General features: G+C 36.6%; 3 protein-coding genes across 3 annotated transcripts in view; all 3 read left to right on the forward strand.

Moving 5' to 3' along the window:
* LOC126368152 (cadherin-related tumor suppressor) overlaps positions 1-3,294 on the forward strand; it is a 151,595-nt gene extending 148,301 nt beyond the window's left edge. The window contains exon 9 of the mRNA XM_050012031.1: positions 23-3,294. Within this exon, the coding sequence (XP_049867988.1) occupies positions 23-2,651 (2,629 nt within the window). The 3' untranslated portion in view covers positions 2,652-3,294. The remainder of the gene's footprint in view (positions 1-22) is intronic.
* A 2,906-nt stretch (positions 3,295-6,200) lies between these two features.
* LOC126368213 (pancreatic triacylglycerol lipase-like) lies at positions 6,201-18,443 on the forward strand. The gene is made up of 7 exons (XM_050012115.1): positions 6,201-6,476; positions 7,465-7,549; positions 8,275-8,423; positions 10,410-10,661; positions 12,814-13,005; positions 14,436-14,607; positions 18,046-18,443. Exons 1-7 carry the CDS (start codon positions 6,437-6,439, stop codon positions 18,146-18,148), a joined length of 993 nt encoding a protein of 330 aa, XP_049868072.1. The 5' UTR covers positions 6,201-6,436; the 3' UTR covers positions 18,149-18,443.
* A 3,894-nt stretch (positions 18,444-22,337) lies between these two features.
* LOC126368205 (phospholipase A1 member A-like) overlaps positions 22,338-24,492 on the forward strand; it is a 32,520-nt gene continuing 30,365 nt past the window's right edge. The window contains exon 1 of the mRNA XM_050012103.1: positions 22,338-22,433. Coding sequence (XP_049868060.1) covers positions 22,376-22,433 — 58 coding nt within the window. The 5' untranslated portion in view covers positions 22,338-22,375. The remainder of the gene's footprint in view (positions 22,434-24,492) is intronic.

The raw sequence follows: 24,492 nt of genomic DNA on the forward strand, positions 1-24,492 counted from the left end.
ATTTCTGGTTTTTATTTTTCAGAACACTTAACTTCAACAACGAGCCGTTACTCATCGGCGGGCTACACAAAGCAGATCCAGTATTGGAACGTCCCGGACAAATCCGTTCTGATGACTTCGTTGGATGCATGCACAGTATTTCAATCAATGGTAGATTGTTAAATCTTACAAATCCCCTTCATTCACGTGGAGTCGAGCCAAATTGTGAACGATCAGAAAAAGGAGCTTGTTATAAAAAAGATACGTGCGGAGCTGGTGAATGCTTAGACAGATGGAAGACTAGTTACTGTAAATGTGAAGGTAATTTAATTTCCCCCGATTGCAGTGCTTCTCTTCAATCAATCTCAGTAAGTGAAACTGGGTTCATTATGTACACCATATCCGAAAAACACAGACGAATGCAATTGTTGGAAAGTTTCTATGGAGGAAATACAGGATGGAACAAAAATGTAGCCAGAACATACACAAAAACAACAAATAAATTAGTCAACCCAGCCAAGACGTTAACATTCTTCTTTAGAACTCATAGAAAAGATGGTGTACTGTTTTATGCAGCCACCGATAAATATTTCACATTGATTGAATTATTAGGAGGAAAAGTAAGTTACTCCTCAAAACAGAATACAATAGTTAACATGACACAACCAGAACAAGATGATGTATCTGATGGCAGCTGGCATAATATTACATTGTTTTCTCTTGGAAGAAGCATTCGCCTCATAGTGGATAGTAAAAACGTTGGAGAGGAACTGGACGCGGCAGGCGTACATGATTTTCTGGACCCTTACCTAACTATTATATCGCTGGGAGGAGTAAAATCTGACTGGCTATCTGGATCTAGCAACAATAAGTTTGAAGGATGTTTAGCCAATTTCACAATAAACAATGAAATTCAGCCGTTCAGTGGTAATGGTAGTATTTTCAAGGAAATTGTTCGCAAAGGGAAAATATTATCTGGATGTCACAGTGCCTTTGGTGTTGGTTTAGCACAAAATCCCGATCCACTAAGTATTGGCATAACCCTTGTAATAGTCTTCTTTATCGTTCTAATTGTCGCCATACTGGTATCCTTTATCGTGTTCCGTCTTCGCAAGCAAAAGAAAGAAAAGGGCAATGTATCTACAAGTAAGAATAGTATGGTCCATACCAAACAAAATGGTGGTCCAGCTATGTTGAATGCTCCAAATTTAATAGCAGGTACAAATGATAGCATTATGAGCAGAAATTTACACGGAAATGAGACTAATCTAAACAGTTACATGTCTGATAATGCTGACATTATGCGAAATGTGGGTCACATTGTCGGTCCTGAATTGTTATCCAAGAAATACAAAGATCGTGAAATCATGAATATTGATCCACCCCGACCCCAGCGCCCGGACATAATAGAACGAGAAGTAGTCGGCAAGAGTCCAGCGTTAAGAGAAGATCACCATCCTCACCCACCATCATCAACAAATACATCTCACCATACTCACGACCACCCAAGCGGTATGGATTTGAATTCAGAGGTGCCAGAGCACTATGATCTCGAGAATGCTAGTTCTATAGCTCCATCAGACATTGATATTGTATACCACTATAAAGGTTTCCGGGAAGCGGCTGGAGTAAGAAAGTACAAAGCCACTCCACCGCCTATAGCTGGATACCATCACAAGCATCAAACTCCCCAGCACAGACATTCACCTCATCATCCGAGTGGTTACCCACCACGAGTACTAGCACAGGCATCTCAACCTCCTCCTCAGCCAAGACAACATCAAACCACACCACTCGCACGTCTCTCGCCTAGCAGTGAACTTAGTCAACAGCCACGAATATTAACCCTTCATGATATTTCGGGTAAACCTTTACAGAGCGCCTTGCTAGCGACAACATCCAGTTCTGGCGGGGTCGGCAAAGACGCTTTACATAGTAATAGTGAACGCAGTTTAAATAGTCCTGTGATGTCTCAGTTAAGTGGACAAAGCTCATCTGCTGGCAGAAAGACCCCCAGCGCTCCCCCTCAAGTGCCACAAGTAGTCTCTGTTGGTTCTGGTGCTGTAGGATTAACTTCTGAAGAAATAGAAAGAATGAATGCAAGGCAAAGAACATCTAGTCTAGTGTCGACATTAGATGCAGTGTCGAGCTCCAGTGAAGCGCCACGAGGGGGAGGAGTAGGCCATCACATGTCACATAGACATCATTCACCGCCTGTCGACAACAGAAGTTCGACGGGGTCAGACGATGAGAGTGGAAATGATAGTTTTACTTGTTCAGAGATCGAGTACGATAATAATAGCATAAATGCTGACAAACCTGAAGATGTTAGAAGACAGAACGTCAGCAGCAGTAGTAATGCTAAAAAGCCTATATTGCCACCGCCATACGAAAGCTTCGACTCCTCTTTTCGAGGTTCTCTGAGCACTCTAGTCGCGTCGGATGACGACCTGGCTCCGCACGTGGGCTCGGCTCTATACCGGCAAGCTAATGGCTCTCCAGCGCCCGCCACACTCGGCTGGGACTATTTACTTAATTGGGGACCAAACTTCGAAAGTATGATTGGAGTTTTCAAAGATATAGCGGAGCTGCCCGACTCCGTAAACGGCAGAATGTCCTCCTCGTTAAGACTTCCCAACGGCACGCCTAAACCGTCTGAGGAGTATGTTTGAAAGAACTGAACAATCCTGTAAATAAGTAGTCGTAAGTTTTGTATAAATTGCGATCTTGTATCAAGGTCCGCCTAATCCTATCTCTTGCCATATCTTGTTGAATTTAATAAACTTCTATACAGAAATTGTAATGTTACTTCAAATAATTTTCTTAGACCTCATGTATATACATAAATAAGTAGAGACTGTAAATACAATGGAGTTTCAAATACCGTGATAAATAATCATTTTTCTTTCAAAGTACAGTAGTGGCGCAAATTATTTGTCTTAAATTCTAAAAGTAATTAGACTTAGCATGTTTAACTGACATTTTCTGTAACAGCATATCAAGAACAAATGTTTTGAACTCTGAAATTGTTAAGTGCCTTAGCTATGTGTAAATAAAATGTACAAAAAAAATCTACGCTTATTTATAAGTACTTACCTACTGTAATTATTATTGTGATCATTTTGTATTAGGCAGGTACATTTATTCCACTTTGTAACTACATATTTCTGAAGTCATTCTTACGTTCGAAGCTCATGTTTTGTTATAAATTATACAGAGCCATATTATTTAGTGAACAAAGTGCCAAATGTGTCTTCTGTTCAAAAGAACTGACTGATTTAATTTTACGTGAACAATAAATGAAAATTAAAGTAATCGTCTTGAGTTTTTTTTTTAATTATTAGTCTCCCTATACTTACCTTATTCTAATTTAGAAAATATACTTAACGTAGAAAGTTAAGTAGAAACCAGTTGTAACGAAAACTTTGAGAGATGATTCAGACCATAATAATTGTCAGTTGAAATTAAGTGGAATTTTCCGTTGCAAAACTTAAAATTTTCATGAAATTCCACTTGATATTAACACAAAATCATGGTCTGAATCATACCCCATAGTATTCGTTACGATTTTACAAACATCCTGTATTTAATTAGGATTATGTTCAACAATAAACATATAAAGTGAAGTGTGAAGCAAAATGAGTTTAAGTAAATTATTAAAAAAAAGTTCGTAAAACGGAGACAAATTGTTTAATTTTGAAATTAAAATCAGACAAAACATCGATTAACATTAATTACCTATTAAAACCATAAATATACCAAAATCTTGTATTAGCTCTTTAATAATATACATAAGCGTTAAGTAATTTTATAAAGAATTTTTTTTTTTCACTTTAAAAACAACTAGTAAAAATACGAAAATGTTCAAAACTTAATGGGGGTCGCCATAAATGAAATCCAATCCAATTAATCCATTAAAAGTCAAAATAATGGTCATAGACGTTTGGCGCCATACTAAAGGACATTTAGAACATTTATTACTTATTAAAGTTAAACTTATGCAAGCGAACACACCTGTATATTTCCTTTAAATTAATTTTTCGTTGTAATACATTTATGTAATACATTTCGTTGTAATACTCAGGGTGTTCCTTTTCCGATTTTAAATAATATAAAAAAATACCATATAAAAGAAAAAAACATCAAAATCAGACCTTATCCTCGTAAATAAGAAGTGTATACATTGACTCTACTACAGTGTTCTTAGAGAAATGCAAACCATAATAAAATAAGGAATAATACTACGGATAGAACGGCAACTCTCCGCTCCCCACCAGCGGCTGAGCTAGGTTTACCTCACCCCCCTCGGTCTTACTTTAGTCTTGAATCGTATGAGCGTTAGACGTTACGCACACAAATGCGCGTGTACGATAACGTCAATGTGTAGTGTCTGTGTAAAACGAGGTGTTTGTATCAGTGTCCGGGGTGTGGTTATGGCACTCCGTACAAAAATATCACACTTACACATAATAATTCACACAATAATATAGCTATTCTAATACCCCCTATGACACCCGCTCCGGTTCGTTCTTGGAGTAAAGGTTGGCCATCGCTATTCAGCGCGGTAATACGGCGAGCGTTATGGACAACTTTGCACCGGGAACGGTTTTGTATTGATCAATTGTATATTTATGTATTAAGATTTGAATATTAAATTCAGAATAATTTAACTCATTCTAATACCTACTTCATATCAAACAAATATATAAAACATACGTACATAAAGTCACGCCTGTAATCCATTATGTGGTAGGCAGAGCCACAAATAAATAATCAAACGATTTGCAGCTACTTTTGATACGAAATTCTGAGATGGATATGAACCGTATGGTGACAGGTGTATTAGAAAACTACTTACTGTAATAAAAAAAACAAACTACGCTATCTCGCCTCCCGGCAGTCGCGATAGGGCGTGAAGGTAAGGTTGCCCTCTGTGTAAATAGTTTATCACTCAATGACTATTTAACTATTTATAACTATTTGGTGTACCGTCAACGTTTGTGACAATTTCGCTATCATTAATGGCGTTACGGTTAAATATACCACACTGCAGAACTTCTATGGTTCCGCATAGGTACGATAAGGTGCAAAAGTCCAAACAGTTTCTTGCAAAGTAATAAATTAACTGGTTGCACTTAAGACCACCTGGTTATATGTTGTTTCTGTCATCATATCATCAATTTAAGAGCCACGCTCTTGTCGGTGTAGCATTTTCCATTCCCTATAAAAAGCCAATTCCTTGACTTCCCTATAAGACACGACGTTAACCTTTTCTTTAATCTGTTCCGTGTAAGATCTTCTTGGTCTTCCCCTTCCTCTTAACACAACTAGCTTTACTTCTGTGATGTTTGTTGTTTGTTGTATGTTGTTTCTGTCATAGACCAAAAACACCTATAAAAACATAAATTTTATAATTATGACAACCAATGGTTCATAATTTTACCACTGTTTACAAATAATTCGCTGGGCTCAGTAACTGAAATTCTCAGAATAATGAGCGGAATCACCCACCTCAGTATTCGTTACGATGCCACTTACACCCCGTGCAAGTACGTACAAGTAGCCATACAAGTGCGTATAGGTGCTAGTGACACCGTAACAAAATATACTGAGGGGGATGATTCAGGACCATGATTCTGAGATGATATCAAGTGGACTGTTCTGTCAGAAATTCATGAAAATTTTAGTTTTTTTGTAATTATTTTATGTTTTATACTTTAATAAAACCCCATTATTATATGTATAAAAACCTCAAACCTAAAACATTTCCTCAATTTTAAATTTATTTTGATGTAAATTAACTAATTGAAGTTTGAGGGTTTTTTCAATAAAGGAAGGAATCCAAAAATGTAGGAAAAAGCCAAAAAAGATACGGAAGGCGATAAGGTGACTACACAATACTTGTTTCTTACGACAATTGTAACATCATTTACATAATAATTTGGCACAACAAGTGGTAAGGAGTAGGCTTACAATTAATTTTGTGCTTAATTGTTATATTAGGCATTTGGGACTCGCTATCAAAACCATTGAGCGATATAAATATTTTTCACATCATTAAGATGTAAAATATGCTTGTCCTTATCAAATAAATGCCATATGGTGTAACTAATTTCTAATTTGGCATAATTTTCCATGGGTATGGTAATAGAGTTTCATGGCGTGCAGAACTATATTTAAAATGCATTCTCGTTTCTGCAAAGTGTGCCTTAACACAGCGTGATAATAGCTCACCCCCTACTGCTGCTGAAAGCCGCAGTGTAATTTCGACTTTGAGCCATAAATGTACATCTAAAGATTTTTCTATTCTTTGACGTATCAGTGTTTTACCTACATCCCGCGTCGCTACCCTAATCCTCTTATCTGATGTCTAATATTTTTGCTAGTCAAGGCATAATATAAGTATATCAGTGAGAACCCTTTGCAAAATTTGTAGACGTGATTTAACAACGGAACCATGTTATTCTCAATTTTAATTGTTAAGTTTACTTTACTATGTGAGTATACAGTTTTTTATTTCGTTTACTTTTCTTATACGACCGGTGGATTTTTTGCCATGAAAGGACATTCAAAGTGCTTGGTTTGTGGTCACAAGTTTGACTATTTCAGGATTGTGGTCCAGAAAAGTGATACGATAGAATATGTAGAAGATAAAATACTGCTTAGGTATAAGTGTTGTGCATAATATCCTCTGCTGAAATATGTCTCGGAAAGATCGCTCTTAGCGATAGGCTTCCTGTGATCACCTTGGTTTTTTTTTCTGCAAATGTTTTGAGAATGCATGTACTTACAGTAAAAAGTTTGTGTTCAATTATTAATACATGGCGTAAAATAAATCACGTTAGTTATTTGAATTATAAATGAAAATATATTCCCTTTTTTCTATCATACATACTTACTGAAGTCGTGAACGCATTATTGTATTTATGAGTATACTTATTGGCTTAATATATGTATTTTTTCTTATCGTAAACTTCTTTTATATTTATTGTTATTAGTAGAGGAAGATATATATATATTCAATTCGTTGCATTTATTCGTTACTTCGTTATGGAGCTCATTCTGTTTGGCAAGGTGCTGAAAGGTACTGTGAAGTACGTACAATAGGAATATTTATATTACCAAGCGTAAACTTAATATTTTGTTTTAATACGCTGATACTTATTTATTACCCGATAAGTAGGTACTAAGTAAATCGAGGACTTGCTCAGCATTTTCGTCTAAGCCATAACAGATTGCGAAGTGTTGGTAAATTAAAGGATTGCAAGATAGAACTTAAGTTATAAACCCCTGAAATTAAATTATAACTCAGTAGAGTTTCCTGATGAAACTAAATTAAAATAAACGACTCCTCTTTTTCTTGTTTAAAAAAATCTGCTACTTAAGTTTGTTACAGTTTTTAAATTTGAAAGCATTTTTTAGTCCCGAACATGAAGGTTGAAATCAACCTATTTTATTGTTTTAATGTTATTTAACTTTTTTCAGCTGTAGCTTTTGCATTATTACCTGGATGTATCCAACCGGAATTGGAATGTCCCAATGAAAATATAACCTTTTGGTTGTACACTAGGTGAGTCCAACAACAATAATATAATAATATAATAATATAATAATATAATAATATAATAATATAATAATAATATACTTAACAATAACATTGCACCTTTTCAAAAAAAATGTTTCGGCGCCCGAATGACGTAATTTACGATTCCGACAACCTCATTAGCTTGCGACAACAAAGACTTCAGAACCCCGATACCAACCCCGCCGGCGGAGCCGACGATTTCCCTCATTCAACGCTTATCGTGATCCACCCACTAGGGTCGATGCATTCTTCCAAATATAATAGGCTAGTTTCCAACTAGTCAAATCAGCTACTTTTTACTAAACGTCAAAACACGAAATTACTATGGAATTTGTATGAAAACGCACACTGTGACGTCATAGAAAAACGTAATAAAATGTCGAACTTATTATAACGTTTTTCTTGATTAAAATTCAAAACTAAGTTAAATAAAATAAAGAAAATGCTTTTCGTTAGTTTCACATTTGTGTTTATTTAGTAATCAGAATTTCATAATTTATCTTGAATCTGGTACACGACCCAATTCTCTCAGGCGACGCCCTGAGCCGAGGTTCGCGCTGAAAAATAATATGAAAACAGTAATTTACTTAACTGCCTAATATCAGTTCCCAGACAGTTAATCCCATGGATTCATATCTTCTAAATAATTACTAACCATATAATCACCTTTTTTACAAAGTTTATGTTTAATCTCTGTCTTAAAATTTCAGAGCAAACCAAGACAAGCCACATCAGCTGACAGTGTCAGATCCGGAGTCGATCAAGTCTGCGCCGTGGGTCAAAGACGCACCCGTCAAGATCCTCATACATGGATACACGGGCTATAAGGATTTCTCACCCAGCATTGAAATAAGGCCAGGTACTTACATCAAATTATTTTTTACCTTTAGGAGTGCACCCAAAGACAATCCCCGGTTCGTGTAGGACTATTGCAAATTATGGGAACAAAGGGAACTGGGCTATTGGGTTGGGGGTTAGTGGACCGGGATACTGGAGCTATGGGGGACTATGGCGCTTGCTCGACCAATGTTGGTAAACATGGATAAATGAGCAGGCGGTGACTCGCCACTCACTGGATGGGCCAATCCTTCTTTATGAAATCCGACAGGTAGATTATATGCTGACTTGTCACTTTAGGGCTTCACGTCAACAGTAACAACAGTTGGCTGCTAATTGTCTTTGATTACGTGTGGCTTTCGAACGGCCTCCGTCGTCCAGTGCTTTAAACGATCCGGAGGTCCCAGGTTCAAATCCTGGTGGGGACATTTCACGAAAATCACTTTGTGATCCCTAGTTTGGTTAAGACATTACAGGCTGATCACCAGATTGCCCGATAGTAAGAAGATCCGTGCTTCGGAATTCACATTAAGCCATTGGTCCCGGTTACTACTTACTGATGCAAGTTAGTAGTCGTTACATGACCTGTGTCAGAGGCCTTTGGCAGCTCAGTAGTAACCCTGACACCAGGTTTAATGGGGTTGGTAATTCACCTCACAACCCATATGATAGAAGAAGACCTGATTAGGAATTAAGAGCGTGAATTTATGTAGGTATGTAATCCTTATTGTTTTTTATGTCACGTAGATTGAGAAATAGGTACTATTAAATAGAACGACCAGTTCAGTACAATTGGGTCGTGTACTACGTTCAAGATAAATTATGAAATTCTGATTACTAAATAAAGACAGATCTGAAACTAACGAGAAACATTTTATTTTTTTCTATTTAACTTATTTATGAATTTTAATCAAGAAAAACGTAATAATAAGTCCGACAATTAAACACATTTTTCTATGTCGTCATAGTGTGCTTTTTCATACAGATTCCATAGTAATTTCGTGTTTTGACGTTTAGTAAAAAGTAACTGATTTGACTAGTTGGAAACTAGCCTATTAGTGATTATATGCCAACTTTATGGTTGTATGACATAACAGGTCGTCATAAAAATATTTCAGCAAGATAACATTTTACAATCGTCTCAATGCGCGGTAAGAATTAGATAATAATATGTCAAAGTACGTAAGCTAGTGTTGTGGCGTTTATGAGCGTAGTGATGTATCAATCGATATTAGGTCGATCGATTCTTTTCTATCTAACATTACACATATAACGCTAGGCAAACCGGAATTACAAAATAAAGAATCCAATATTTTTACCCAGAGAATTTATGATTTCTTATTACTAGGTAAAATTGAATTATTTCAAACCGTGAATTATTGATATAATAATTATATAGAGGTATAATATATATGATGATATTTTTTTTATATATAAAATAATAATATGTTTATATATAATATTTTTTTATGATATATACGAGGAGCTCGGTGGCGCAGCGGTAAACGCGCTCGGTCTGCGATTGTTGAAGTTAAGCAACTTTCGCAAAGGCCGGTCATAGGATGGGTGACCACAAAAAAAAGTTTTCATCTCGAGCTCCTCCGTGCTTCGGAAGGCACGTTAAGCCGTTGGTCCCGGCTGCATTAGCAGTCGTTAATAACCATCAACCGCACTGGGCCCGCGTGATGGTTTAAGGCCCGATCTCCTTACCCATCCATAGGGAAGGCCCGTGCCCCAGCAGTGGGGACGTTAATGGGCTGATGATGATGATATATATATACATATATATATTTTTTGTAACTCGTTATTCTAGTTCTATTTGTGAGAACCTTTAATTGGTTCTGATGTTGTTATTCCAGACTGTAATTTGTTTTTGATAACTGTTGGTTCTCCTAGAATTATAAAAAAATAAAAACAAATAAATAGAATAAAATAAAAAATAAACTTGTGACACAATTTAAATTTTAGCGATACTATGAATGGGCAATATCTTTTCGTCCTTTTTCAGCGTATATGGAATGTTGCGACTACAACATAATATCGGTCGACTACAACCCGATAGCCAAAGAACCTTGCTATGTGGAGGCGGCCCATAACACGGAACTCGTCGGTATGTGCACCGCCCAGCTGGTTGACGAGTTGGTACAGAACTATGGCATACCACTGAACCTGATACACCCCATAGGATTCAGTCTTGGTGGACAAATTGTTGGGTTCATCGCCAACTATCTGAAATCTGGGCAGTTTGAGAGGATTACAGGTAAATTGAGTTTGATTTTAAATGAGAGTGAGAGAGATTTTAATCAACTCTGAAGCCTCTGGTTATTCAAAATTAGTTTCGGTGTTTTTTTTTTGGTTGACTAATTAATTTGTATGACAGACGTATTCAACCCTCGATTTATCTTATGTAAACCATTAAATAAATTTACTTTAATAAAATACGGGTCTATTACTTATAATATTATGTATATTTATGTACAATAAACGGTAGTCAAAGAAAAATCGTAACATTGCATTGCTAAAAAAAGGAAAATAATTGTGACAAAAAAACTCGCAACTACTCAATTTTGCGGAGACTACAGCCTTAACAAAAATTGTGAATGTTATGTATCATTATTTTCTTGGTGTGGCTTATTTTGTGGACTGAACTGTACCAGGACTTTAGTCCCACTAAATGACAAAAAGTTTGATGCGTCAGGGTTCTATTAATAGTGGACAGTTTAATGTTTGTGCAAGTTAAAGTAGGAGTGGGCTGGTGATTGCAGAATGCAAACTAGAATGATAATAGAGAATATGTGGGCAAAAACTGTCACGGAGAGCACACCTCCTGGACAAAGAGGCAAATTCAGGAAGCGATGGAGAGACGACGGGGTTAAAAACGCCACATCAAAGCAAGTCATCTAAAAAATTATTATTAAAAAAACAAAATACCCGACTGCACACTAAAAAAAGAGTAAAACAAGCCACACAATAATATTGATCAATCAAATGCTAAAAACTAATTATGTAATACCGTTTAAACAATACCTATATTAAAATACACTACAATATGTGTTCGTAATCGATAGTTAAATAAACAGAAACTTATTTTGAATACAAATTTACTGAATATAATTTATAAATGTTGATGGAAAGCATCGCAGGCGGGGACCAACAGAGGCTTATTTATAGTCATTTCGGTTGTGCACCATTTAGCAGAATTTTCGTTGGTGGCGGTCAAGGTGGTCCCCGCCTGCGATGCTTTCCATCAACATTTATAAATTATATTCAGTAAATTTGTATTCAAAATAAGTTTCTGTTTATTTAACTATCGATTACGAACACATATTGTAGTGTATTTTAATATAGGTATTGTTTAAACGGTATTACATAATTAGTTTTTAGCATTTGATTGATCAATATTATTGTGTGGCTTGTTTTACTCTTTTTTTAGTGTGCAGTCGGGTATTTTGTTTTTTTAATAATAATTTTACTCTTTTTTTAGTGTGCAGTCGGGTATTTTGTTTTTTTAATAATAATTCTTTTATTTATAACTTTTTAGCTGTTTTTATTTAACGAAAATGTTGTAGATGTAGAAGACTATGTATATGTAAGTACCATTTTAAATTATTTCGACGACATTTGGCTTTAGATTACGAGTGATGTTACTCTCGAGCATATCCCCCTCCGCACCGCGCCGCGCGCCGCATGCCAGGCCACGCCCTATCTTTTTGCTTGCTAACGCATGAGTTGCTTTGCGTTGACGCAGAATTAACATGTTCCCGTGGGAATTTTGAGAAAAAACGTATCCTATATTAATTACTCCCGTGATTGAAATGAATCTAATGATACCGCATACATATTTTTGTTGTTTAAAGGGAAATTTAGAAAAAATATTATTATGTCTTTATCCCGTGGGACTTTTATGATAAAATGTATCCTATGACACTCCCGTAATCAAGACAAATCTAACGATACCTCATACATCAAAATCCATCAAGCCGTTTAGGCTACAGGAGGTCACAAAGGAACAGACATACATACATACTTACATACACTCCCTCAACATTACCCTCTTTGGCAGTCGGGTAAAAAGCAATATTGTCATTTCTTGACATTGCGCACTTACTTCTATATGCGCAAATGTCAAATTGCAATATTGCTTTCTAGCCCCTGGACGACTTTGCCCAGCAGTGGAACAATAGACTAAAACAGGGCCCACATAATATCAGCGTCGTGGTTCATGCAGCGACTTGTGCTGAGTGAGGCCCTTTTATCTCAGGACGTCCACCACCACCTTATGGTCATTTCGACGAACATTCATCTTGCTCTTTTGTAATTGTTTTGTAGAAAGATATGATGTTGTTGTCTTGTTTGTGTGTGTGGCGCCCTTTTTATATTCTAGTCTATTCTAAAAAAATATTTATCCACAGCTCTAGACCCGGCCATGCCTCTGTTTGTGACAGCATCACTAGACAAGAAAGTGGACGCTAGTGACGCCAAGTTTGTGGACGTTCTCCATACAAATGCGTTGGAGAAAGGCAAGCTGGAACCTTCTGGAACCGTCGACTTCTTTGCTAATGGTGGTATCTCGCAACCGGGGTGTGCTACGCAAAGTAATCAGAGTAAGTATTTCATTCTAATAGTTCATCATCACTAATTTAAAAGCCACGCTCTTGTGTAGCATTCTCCATGCTACTTTTTAGGGAAAAATAGGGCAGTGGTTTCCCACTTGCTTTCCTTTTGCTTCTAATAGTTACGGCATATTTATTTAAATCACTCTTCTATAGTGTAGGTTGTGAGGTGAAGAACTAACCTCATCAACTCTGGTCTCAGGGTTATTATTGAGCCGCCAAAGGCCCCTGACATGGCTCATGTAACGACTACTTATTAGTAAGTTAAGCTGTTGGTCCCGGTTACTACTTACATCAGTAAGTATGTAGTTGTTACATGAGCCATGTCAGGGGCCTTTGGTGGCTCAATAATAACCCTGACACCAGGGTTGATGAGATTGGTATTCCACCTCACAACCCACACGATAAGAAGAAGCCTGCAATGTCCTAACCAATGCGATCCCCAACGGGTCTCGAACCCGGGTGCTCAGAATTATCACACTGCTAGGAAAACTTGAACGACGAATCACGACGAATTTATTAAAAACATCTTAGAAGGAAAGCTAGAAGGAACGAGAGGAAGGGGAAGACCAAGAAAAACGTCGACGTCGTCGTGTCTTGAAGTCAAGGAATTGGCCTTTGATAGACTGGAGTGGGGAAATGCTACACCGACAAGAGCGTGGATCTTAAATTGACGATGATGAGGAAAACTAGACCACGACATATTTTATCATTTTCTAAAGTAACAAAATCTGACACCAATAATTGCGCATTGTATTGTAATTACTTAATTTTACCTAGTAGTTTTGCAATCGCGCAACTCATCTTTATTCAACGTCTGGTAAACGCTGTTCCATGCTTACATTATGCGTTATCTCATACTACTAGTAATTGCCTTCGGTAATTGTTGAATTATCAGATACTGTAACACTGTTACTGCGTTACAGCTACTGGTAAGTATTTACGCCGGTTTCGACTGTAAAAATAAACGTAAAAATGAATTATCGTATTAGCGCTAATAAACTGCATGCGAGAATTAACAATAGGTATAATTATGAGAGAAACACCTATCGCAAGATCAACTGCGCTAATTTTGTAGAAAATGTGAAATATTTTTATGTTAGTATTGAAAATAATAATATATGATACACAATGTTGCCGATTCCAGTATACAGGATCTAATTTTATTATAAGTTATACCTGTCATTTTCTTATCCGCCGAAAAGGAAAGAGACGGGTAATCGATAGAACGGACGACGGGAACTGGAATTTCATATTAATAATGATTAATAGTGGGATCTGGTAACTCAACGGGAAAGAGTCGTATGTATTTTATAAATGATAAAGGGGCTGTTTCTATCAGGTATAATTATCTAATTTAAAGAACTTGATCATCACAAGGAAGATGCATATTCTACAGCTATCATGTTTGTTTCTTACAGCCAAATCGGGTTGCGACCACTCGCGAGCCCCAGCGTACTATGCGGAGTCTATAACCACCAACGTCGGCTTCTACTCCACCAAGTGCTACTCTTGGGTTACCTACATGGTGGGCTGGTGCGAGCTGGTGGGCTCCAGCGACGAGATCCTCTTCGGGGAATACGTACCGCAGAAGTAAGTGTTTCTTCATTTCTTCTACGTGAAGGAACCTCCGACACGTTAGCATATGATAAAGAATAATATTACAATGACCTGTCAAATCTTCAGGTTAGGTTAGGTTAGGAGTTGGAGTTTAAACCGCTTAGGAGTTGGAGGGAGCGCGTGCGCGCCCTGTCTCGCTCAAGCTTACGTGGTATGTACGGTCATGAGCACTTATATGTATACACTTTGAAACCATGTCACATTAACTTTTTTGACAAATAAAACCGTAAGTCTCATCATCACATCATCACCAGCCCATTAACGTCCCCACTGCAGGGGCACGGGCCTTCCCTATGGATGGATAGGGAGATCGGGCCTTAACCACCACGCGGGCCCAGTGCGGATTGGTGGTTATTAACGACTGCTAATGCAACCGGGACCAACGGCTTAACGTGCCTTCCGAAGCACGGAGGAGCTCGAGATGAAAACTTTTTTTTGTGGTCACCCATCCTATGACAGGCCTTTGCGAAAGTTGCTTAACTTCAACAATCGCAGACCGAGCGCGTTTACCGCTGCGCCACCGAGCTCCTCAAGTAAGTCTCATTAAATGTCAAATATGATAGTGCGACAGGGTTCTAAAGTGGGTACATGATATTCCTCATGGCTGTACCCCGAGCAATAAGAAAATAGATAATTGTCACGTTATATCAGGACAGCGCCATCTATATTTCGTTGGTGAAGGTAATCTGGAAAGTCACTCATTATGATATGATGTACAACATTTTTGAATTAGTTATATTGCTTTTATTAATAATAAAGTAACTCTAACTCTATCAAAATCAAGTGCACAATACAACTTCAACAAATAACCATGAAATTATTTAAATTTGTAAGCTAAGCGTGACAGAATATTTTCCACTTTTACGAAACCGAATGGCAAGAGCCTAGTTCCGTCTCTGGTGATACTTTCACTCATAATTTTCCCTTTAAACTCGCTTCCTGAACGGGTCAACGTGATAATTACGACTTCATGTCGTAAATTACCTTAAACACTTCGAATATCCACGTTTCTTACATGGCGCCTATATTTTCGAATGTAACTATAGTGCTTTCGTGCTTTATAGTGAATCGATTTTCACGCCGCCATGTTAGTTAGTCGATTATTCCGATTATTCAGATAGGTTCTCTACAAATCGCGTAAAAAAAATATAAGGTTATTATTAAGTATTTTAAGCATTTAGTTCTGTTTTAGATGAACTTGATCCTAATAAAACTTGGGTGTTTCGGGAGTTAACATACTAAATGTCCTCACGTCTAGGGGGCGAACCTGAGCGGGGAAGGGAAGGAAAGATTCCATAAAGCTCAAAAACGGTCTGTCCTAGAGAAAAAAGTTCTTTCATAGAATGAAAGCTCATAAAGAAATAATACTCTACCACTTTTATACTTTCAGTAGTTTTGATTGTGTATAATAGCCTCGATTCCCTCAAACTTCCTAATTTTATTTTAAGTTATACCCGTTATTTTGTTGTTCGCCGAAAAGGATAGGGACGGATGTGAAAATGTCTGGTATTGAATACCGTATACCATCATTGATTTAAAAGATGTGTTGCTGTTGCAGTTTCTTGTCATTTCTTCTCCTCAGCTATAACACCTTGCGAAATGACGTAAATTCAAAAATGTTACATTGACCTTCAACAAGTTTATCCATGATAATTACGTTGAATTAATGATTCTGATTTCTGATCAAAAGAACGAGTGAATGAATGAAAACCCGGGCGAATAAAATAGACATATCGCTGATATGCGACCCGTTTGATGTGTGCTGTCATGTTAACTCTGTCGAGTTATTGGCCAATGTAAAATTTTGGGAGAGCTTTTAAATTTCTACCAAAAATTTACGTGTGCTCTATAAATGTTATGCCTGTTAATTACCCGTCCTTTTCCTTTTCTGCGGATAAGAAAATGAAAAGTAGGTATAACTTAAAATAAACTTATTATGGTGTGTACTGAAATCAGCACCAATATACATGTGTAAAATAACCCAGTTACCCACACCGCAAACCTAAAGGTAGGTACGTAAGAGGTTCAGTACTAAAAGTTATGTCTCACTTCCTCCGTACGTCTGCTTACCACAACACTGATTACATTCAGACTTACAACAACGACTCTTGTGCATGTCTTTATGCAGTGGTTCCTAACCTGGGGGTAATTACCCCCTAAGGGGTAAAACGGAGATTCTTCACAAAATACTATTATAACTCTTGTTACATTAAAAACAAAAGCCAGAAACCGAATGGTGAGCATGACATGAGATGCGCGTTGAGTGAAACCGAACCTAATATTGTCAAACTTGCGAATGCAAATCAATTTCAACCTTAACACTAGTTAACTCCGAGATTTATATATTACTTTACTAGTTACTTAAACGTGCATTTTCTTAGTTACATATAAATTATATTCGTTCGAATTTGTGTGGTTTTAATTATTTTAAATTAGGGGTAAACTCAATTTCCATACTTGTTCACATGGGTAGTGGCATTAAAAAGGTTAGGAATCACTGTTTTATTGTGATGTTGGTAACAAAGATGTTTATTTATAGTATGCTCATTTTTGTGGTTATCCTCTTACGTTCAGTTAATACTGTAGGTGGCGTAAGTGACCTTCCTCACGTAGCGATTCGATATCGCATTGATCTGCGATATTAGGGTAAGTTTGCTAGTGTAGAATCACATGTCGACGTTTGTTTTGTTTTGGATGACACCATAAGTATATCATATAATTTGAATAGACACGTTATGACCTTTCTTGAAATTGTACATCTTGGTTGTCATCTACGCTATTTTCATAGGTATAAATAGCCTATAATACTGAAACGTATTGTACCACGCCTTTATGCCAACCATTGCTCAATGGCTCAAATTAGTTTCAAAACGTTTTTTCGACTCTGCTACGCACCACCCAAATCCCCTGGTAGTTGCGGCTTCCGAATACATCCCGCTTAGGGACACGTAATATACGATCCCGACGACCCGATTACTCTAGCCATAGAGACAGCCAATCAGCTCGCTACACCAAACACTTCAGGACCCCGATACCGACCCCGCCGGCGTGGTCGACAATTTCCCTCAATCAGCGCTTATCGCTATCGATCCACTAGGGTCGATTAATTCTTTCAAAATATTTTTCCTCTCAGACGACGCCCTCAGCCGAGATTCGCGGCCAACTGGGCACACTCAGGCCTGTTGTCTTAAACGTTGTACCGGGTGAGAGCCTTCAGCGCTCCCCATTTGTCCGGCCAAGTAGTTAATGCCATCTGCGGCAAATCTAAAAAAAGTCACGTCCAATAAAAAAATGTGCCACGCCTTGCCTAGGGAGGATTACATTAATAAATACATACATACAACAACAATACAACATAATTGCCAGTACCAATAAAAAAAATATTACATTTAATGTGTATTTTTTTTACAGTGCGTCAGGATTGTATTTCTTCAGCACTAATTCAAAATCTCCGTACGCACGCGGCCACAGCAAGGCATACAGCAGTGATGAAGAACAAGGCGGTGAAGAATAAAATACTTCACCATCGGTGAAGAATTGAAGAATTCATCGAAAGTGTACAATTTAAAATGAAGAAAAATTTTGGAAATTTATTTTTTTACTATTACTATTCTACTTCTCCATAAAGATGGACAATGTGTTTTTCATAATATATACAGGGTGTTTGTGTATCGTAACGAATACCGAGGGGAATGATTCAGCTCTTCTGAGTTAATATCAAGTAGAATTCGTTACTATACACTTGTAAGTGGGTTGGATGTACCCTGTGCGAGGTAGGCAATTAGCCATACGAGTACGTATAGGTGTCATAGGAACGAATACTGGAGTAAATTTATGCAAAAAAATGTGTTTTTTTTTTAATTATTTTCAGTACATTTGTGATGGAAAATTCCACTTGATATTATCTCAGAATCATGGTCTGAATCATCTCTTAAAGTTTTCGTTACGATGTCACTAACACCCTCTATAGATCTGGGGGGTTCATCTAAAAATCATCTCGAAGCAATTCATCTAAAAAAGCAATATTAAAATTTGATCTTTGCGCATATAAAAGTAGGTGCGCAATGCACACAAATGTAAAATAGCAATTTAATATTGCTTATTTTGATAAATTGTTTCGATGTGGCCGTTTGGACGCCCTAGATCAACACAATTGCTCTCTGATTATACAAAAATGTACTTAATTAAGTAGGGACACACTGTCCTAATGTTGGTACTTGGCACCCTTGCATGTATTAAGTTCAAGTACACATAAGCCAATCCGAACAAACAATACAAGAAGTTTTCTCCTTTACTTGACCTTAAATTAGATTGTGTCTCCTTTATGAAATATGGTATTAAAAAAAAACCCGTTATAGACCATGTACCTGTAACAAGTATACCTAAATAAAGACGCGTACAATGACACAAATGAGTTCCTTCTTCCGCATTTTTATTTCTTAAAAACAAAACTTTTTGCTTCAAATACAAACGCAGCCTAAAGTTGTGTTTTGCAAAAAAAATTCAAATGCCAGTAGTTTAATTATGTTAATTAGTTTGTGTAATATGATATGGAATCAAATCTAATAAATTTATACGCTATTATGAAATATTCATAGATTTTTATCTATTTGTGCCAATTATACGTGTAATGATGACAGTCTAGAACGCAGGACAAACTTAATAAAATTGAATTAATGCGAAGATTCACATCGGGATCGAGTAAATGTAAGCACACCTTTAAAATACCAAATCCGTTCACGTCATCGCACAATCATTACGATGAAATGAAGACTGCAATTTTCTTGTGATGTTTTCGTCTATTGTATTCGGACAATTTACGAGTGAGCAGTGTGACGGTACGTGACGTCCGAGACTTTCCCAACATCCTTGTAGTGAGGTTACATACTTGGACCAATATCCGCACTTTGTCGGAGGTTTCGAAATGTGCATCGGAATTCAAAGTTGCCAACTTCACCGTTTTAGGCTAAAATAGCAGGATTTTACGCCTCCTGCGGATCTAAAAAGGCCACATTGAAGCAATTAATCTAAAAAAGTTTTACTATTTGACATTTGCGCGTGTAAAAGTAAGTGCGCAAATCGGATTATACATGAAGCTATAAAATTGAAAACTAAGGACGTTACCTAAAGAGTGAAGACTGAAGACATTTTCTGTGTGCTTCTTCATAAAAGATCAAGACGACCAAAGACTAAGCTGTATGGGCTAAGTTCCCTTTGCCTGCTCGAATGGGCAAAAAAAAAGTAAGTAAGTGCGCAAGGCGAAAAATGACAAATTGCTTTTTTAAATGACTTGCTCCAATGTGGCCTTTTTAGTTACCCACGTGTCCTAAACTATGTATCAGAGAAACGAATTTGTTATTTAATATCAATAATGTTAGTATAGAAGGAAGGAAGGATGCTTGTTCTATTATGTTCGGGATAATCTGGAGAACCACTCAATAGATTTGCATGCGGTTTTTAAGTCTGAGCAGCATTATCTTTAAAAATACGGGAGAGTAAATATTGTACCTACTTAGGCCAACCCACTAAATATAGAAATAGACTACCTACTTACAATTATAAGTTTTATTGACTTTCGACTTAGAAATTAAATAGCAAAAGACCGAATGTATAATATTTCTCAAAATTTTGATATTTAAACATGTAAAATAAAATACCCAAACGTTAGGTGTGAAGTAGGCAACACCATATAACATTGACTCGTGTGACCACATTGAGTAGTACCGGAGAATCCACTTAGCGGCAATATTGAGCAATAAAACAAGGCCCGCGGACAGTGGCCATTTTGTAGTCTGACTGCTAAATGACGGGTTACTGCAGAATTCCTCTTCGGCGCCAAAGGATGTGTACAAACATCAACCCTGACATGGCTTATAAAATTAGTAGGTGGCGTAAAATGAAAAAGTGGTCGATTCCACGTCGATTCGTAATTATCACTTTAAATCTCGACAGCCATATTCCATCTATATTCTTTCTGGGGAACGTAGTCTGGAAAGTTCCTCATTAAGGTAAGTAATTAACAGAAGAATTTCCGAACAACCATTATGAGTACAAAGTACCTACTTAAAATAGTCATCTATTCATATCGTAAGTACGTACTTACTTACGACTGTTTCATGTATTTATTTAATTTTAAATTAGAATTACGTAAATTAAATTTAAATAAATGCATGAAACATTTAACAACAGCGGCATATTTGGCTCTAATATGGCCACATAATTGACAAATTAAGTAACTTTTGCTTTTAAAACTGTATTTATAAATAATCAGATGGTTGCTAAATTGATATTTATTATGGTAAGTAATTACTGTTATTAGCTAAGCCCTCTCAACAGGCCTATTTTTTACTTCATAAATACATACATAAACTCAAGCCTATTTCCCACCGGGGTAAGCACTAAGGGGTAAGACTATAGAATTCCATTTTTTACTTCATGATTGCAGTCTATTTGACATGCGCGTGCATCATCACTCCTTTTATCTGTATCAGGGTAGGGAGAAATAATTTACTTAGGGCTAGTTTTTGGCTGCGCTGCTGTCCTGTTCCCAGTATAGTATAGTTTATTTGTACCAACTTGTGCAATAATATGATATTTTACTTAGCTGCTGAAAAGTTAGTCCGGGTGAGAGCCCTCAGCGCCTTTTGTCCGGCCAATGTGTAAGTGATCCATAAATAAATAAACATACATATTTTCAAAATCTTTTTAAAATCGACTGATATATTAATATGATTAAAAGTACTTAAAACGTTATTTTTTTTGTTGAGTGTTTAACACGTATAAGCCGTACAGTCATGAGCAATAATATATAATGTACCCACTTTAGGACTCTGTCGCAGTAACATATTTGACATTTAGTGAGACTTACAGGTTCAATTTGTCAAAAAAGTTAATGTGACATGGTACCAAAGTGTACATATTAATGCTCGTGACCGTATATCCCGAACGGGTAGACAAAGGTGTATACAATATAGGTACACCCACTCAGCGCCAATTATATTCGTATTTAATAGAGGGGAGCCTATTGCCATTAACCGGGCAAAAATCCTGGAAAACACGTGATATCAATTATGTATGATGCAAACATGAATTCAAACTCTTTAATGGTTTAAAACCCGAGCCGGGATTTGAACCCGTGACTCTACGATGCACAGTTTTTTGACGTGACTTATTGTAGATTTGCCGCAAACGGCATTAACTACTTGGCCAGACAAATGGGGAGCGCTGACGGCTGTCTAACAAAATTTAAGAACATCATATTAAAGGACAAAAATAATAATTAGTTAAGGAAAAATAATATGAAAGTTCTCTGATGATAGAAAGAGAGTCTTGTAACCAACTTCTCGGTGCAACATTGTCCGGGTGCTAAATACAGTTTTGCAACAAAATACAACAAATTGTGCGAAGGATGACCAAAACGTAGGAGTGAGGAGGAAATAACCAACGAGGGTCAGTAGTGAGTCAAATCACTTTCGCTGTCAGTGCCCGCAAGAACCACGCGCGGTGCGCACGCGCATAATCCAACTCTCCCCGCCCTACCCACGTAAACACAACCATGCGGTAACAGAGAAATTACTAGAAATTAACCAAGTTAATTTTGTGATAATTTTCTGTGATTCTTTTTACTAAAAAATACTTAAATTAAATGAAACTTAACTTACACTATAAAAAATCTAAGCTCTAAAGTAGATAAGTGTCTTTTTAAGTTTAGTTTAAAGTGTTAAAAAGATTATATCAAAACATGGTAACAAGTGTTAAGTGGTTGCTTTTGATTGGATTAACTGTGTTGCAAATAACTGGTAAGTTAAGTTTACTCTTGTTTCGTAGTTAAGTAATACTGTTGTTTATGTTGACCAACCACAACTTAATATTAAAACGTTTTTCTATTTAACTTATTTATGAATTTTAATAAATGAAAATGAAAGTAATAATAAGTGCACCATTTTGTCCTGTTTTTCTATGACGTCACAGGTTACTTTTTCTTACAATATCCATAGTAATTTCGTGTTTTGACGTTTAGTAAAAAGTAACTGGTTTGACTAGTTGTAAACTGGCCTATTAGGTACTACAATGTAATTACGATATGGCTTCATGGCTTGCAATATGGAGTCACTGTTCTTTGGACAAATTCGATCTTCTTCTATCGTGTGGGTTGTGAGGAGAATTACAAACCTCATCAACCCGATGTCAGGGTTATTATTGAGCCTGAAATGGTCCATATAACGACTACTTACTTACATCAGTAAACTAATCAGACAAATTCGATACAACCAATGATTCCCAAGTTTACTACTACAAAAACTAAGGAACTCTATAATTTTGAGTTAGATACATGCATCGTAACGACCAGGAAAGACGTACACAGAGATATCTTTAGAAAAGGTTCAGTACGATCTACTCTGAACCGGTGTGCGTGTATAAAACAATTGATGAATGTGGAGGAAGCAAGATAAAGATCAAAGGAAATGGAATTCCATAGTCTCTGCCTACCCCGGTAGGAAATAGGCGTGAGTTTATTTATGTACGTACATATATCAACATACGCCCGCAATTCCTAATGGGGTGGGCACGACAGATATGAAAGTACCTTGACTTTTTTATGACTTAAAAGTCATACAAGCCCTTAAACGTCGTAGATTTATTAGAATTTGTATTAAGTATATATTTCTGATATTTTCAAAACGAGGCAAAAAATCACGCCTGTATCCCGAAAGGGTAGGAAAAGGTGTAATGTCTAAACATTCTACGCTACGTTTTAATTCCCATATAATAGGGGACGAGCCTATTGCCATTACACTGGCATATTATAATTAAACAAGTACCTATTTTGTTACTCAAATACATGACAGGTTAATTACAATTACGCATACAAGTCCTTAATAAGAACTAAAACTTTTAAGCAACTTCAAATTACTGTATTTACACACTTAATTGCACTTGCAGCAATACTATATTATGAACAATGAATCAACATGCCAGCTTAAATGTATTTGTAAAACTTAAGTAGAACAAGTAATAATAACTTGTACCAGCGCAACTACGTGTTCACTATAATACACTCACACGCAGATGACTCCTGCATGTTTATATCGATTTCGAGCGCAAGACCTACGGCGATGGTTTGCATCCCTATTTAGGGAGCGCTCTGCTTTTTCCAATCCGGGGAGGGGCCTAGAATGAATAATACGTACAAAAACTGCAAACAATAAATTGCACACACAATAAACATACTTAAACAATCACAACGAGATATGGTACAACTTGTACCATATCTCCGAGATTTGGTACACACAAGAGATAGCACAAAAGACGTCCTTATTGCTAAATAAATACTGTTGTTTTAAGGTAACTGTCAAGTTATCATGAGCTTGTATTGCCAGCCAGGACGTCAACGTCATGGTTTTAAGCATAAATCATCTTGGAAAAAAATAAATCATATTATTATGGTTATTATATTAAGCGTTGTTGTTGCACCGTCCCTCAAGCATGTTTTCTTAGGGCTAATACCTGATACAGGTTTCCTGGAAGAAATTGCTTCAGAGCAACAAGGGCGCACATTTGTAGTGTTGCTAAATGTTTGTATGTTTTGTTTGTGTGCAATAAAGTATGTTTGATTTGTTTTGAAAAGATGTATAAATCCTGATGTATACCTAATTCTTGTCAACTCTTTTAAGTGAACCGATTTAAGCGCCTGAGAAGGATTTATTAATTAATAGTTGATAGCCTCCAGAAGTAGTGTAAAGGTGTTTTTATTCACTTGTGATTTTATTTCATAATTAAGTAAGTATGCCTGATTATTATTATTTTTTATATCAAGGCCCGTAGGTATTATAAATCTTTTTTATTTGGAAGAAGGAA

Source organism: Pectinophora gossypiella, chromosome 7, assembly GCF_024362695.1.
Source record: "Pectinophora gossypiella chromosome 7, ilPecGoss1.1, whole genome shotgun sequence".
NCBI classification, from domain to species: Eukaryota; Metazoa; Arthropoda; class Insecta; order Lepidoptera; family Gelechiidae; genus Pectinophora; species Pectinophora gossypiella.

Excerpts from the sequence above, each read along its gene's own strand:
- LOC126368213 (XM_050012115.1), top strand. The coding sequence starts at position 6,437 with ATGTTATTCTCAATTTTAATTGTTAAGTTTACTTTACTAT. Across the intron at positions 8,424-10,409 it reads CAGCATTGAAATAAGGCCAG|CGTATATGGAATGTTGCGAC; the intron begins GTACTTACATCA and ends GTCCTTTTTCAG. Across the intron at positions 13,006-14,435 it reads TGCTACGCAAAGTAATCAGA|CCAAATCGGGTTGCGACCAC; the intron begins GTAAGTATTTCA and ends TGTTTCTTACAG.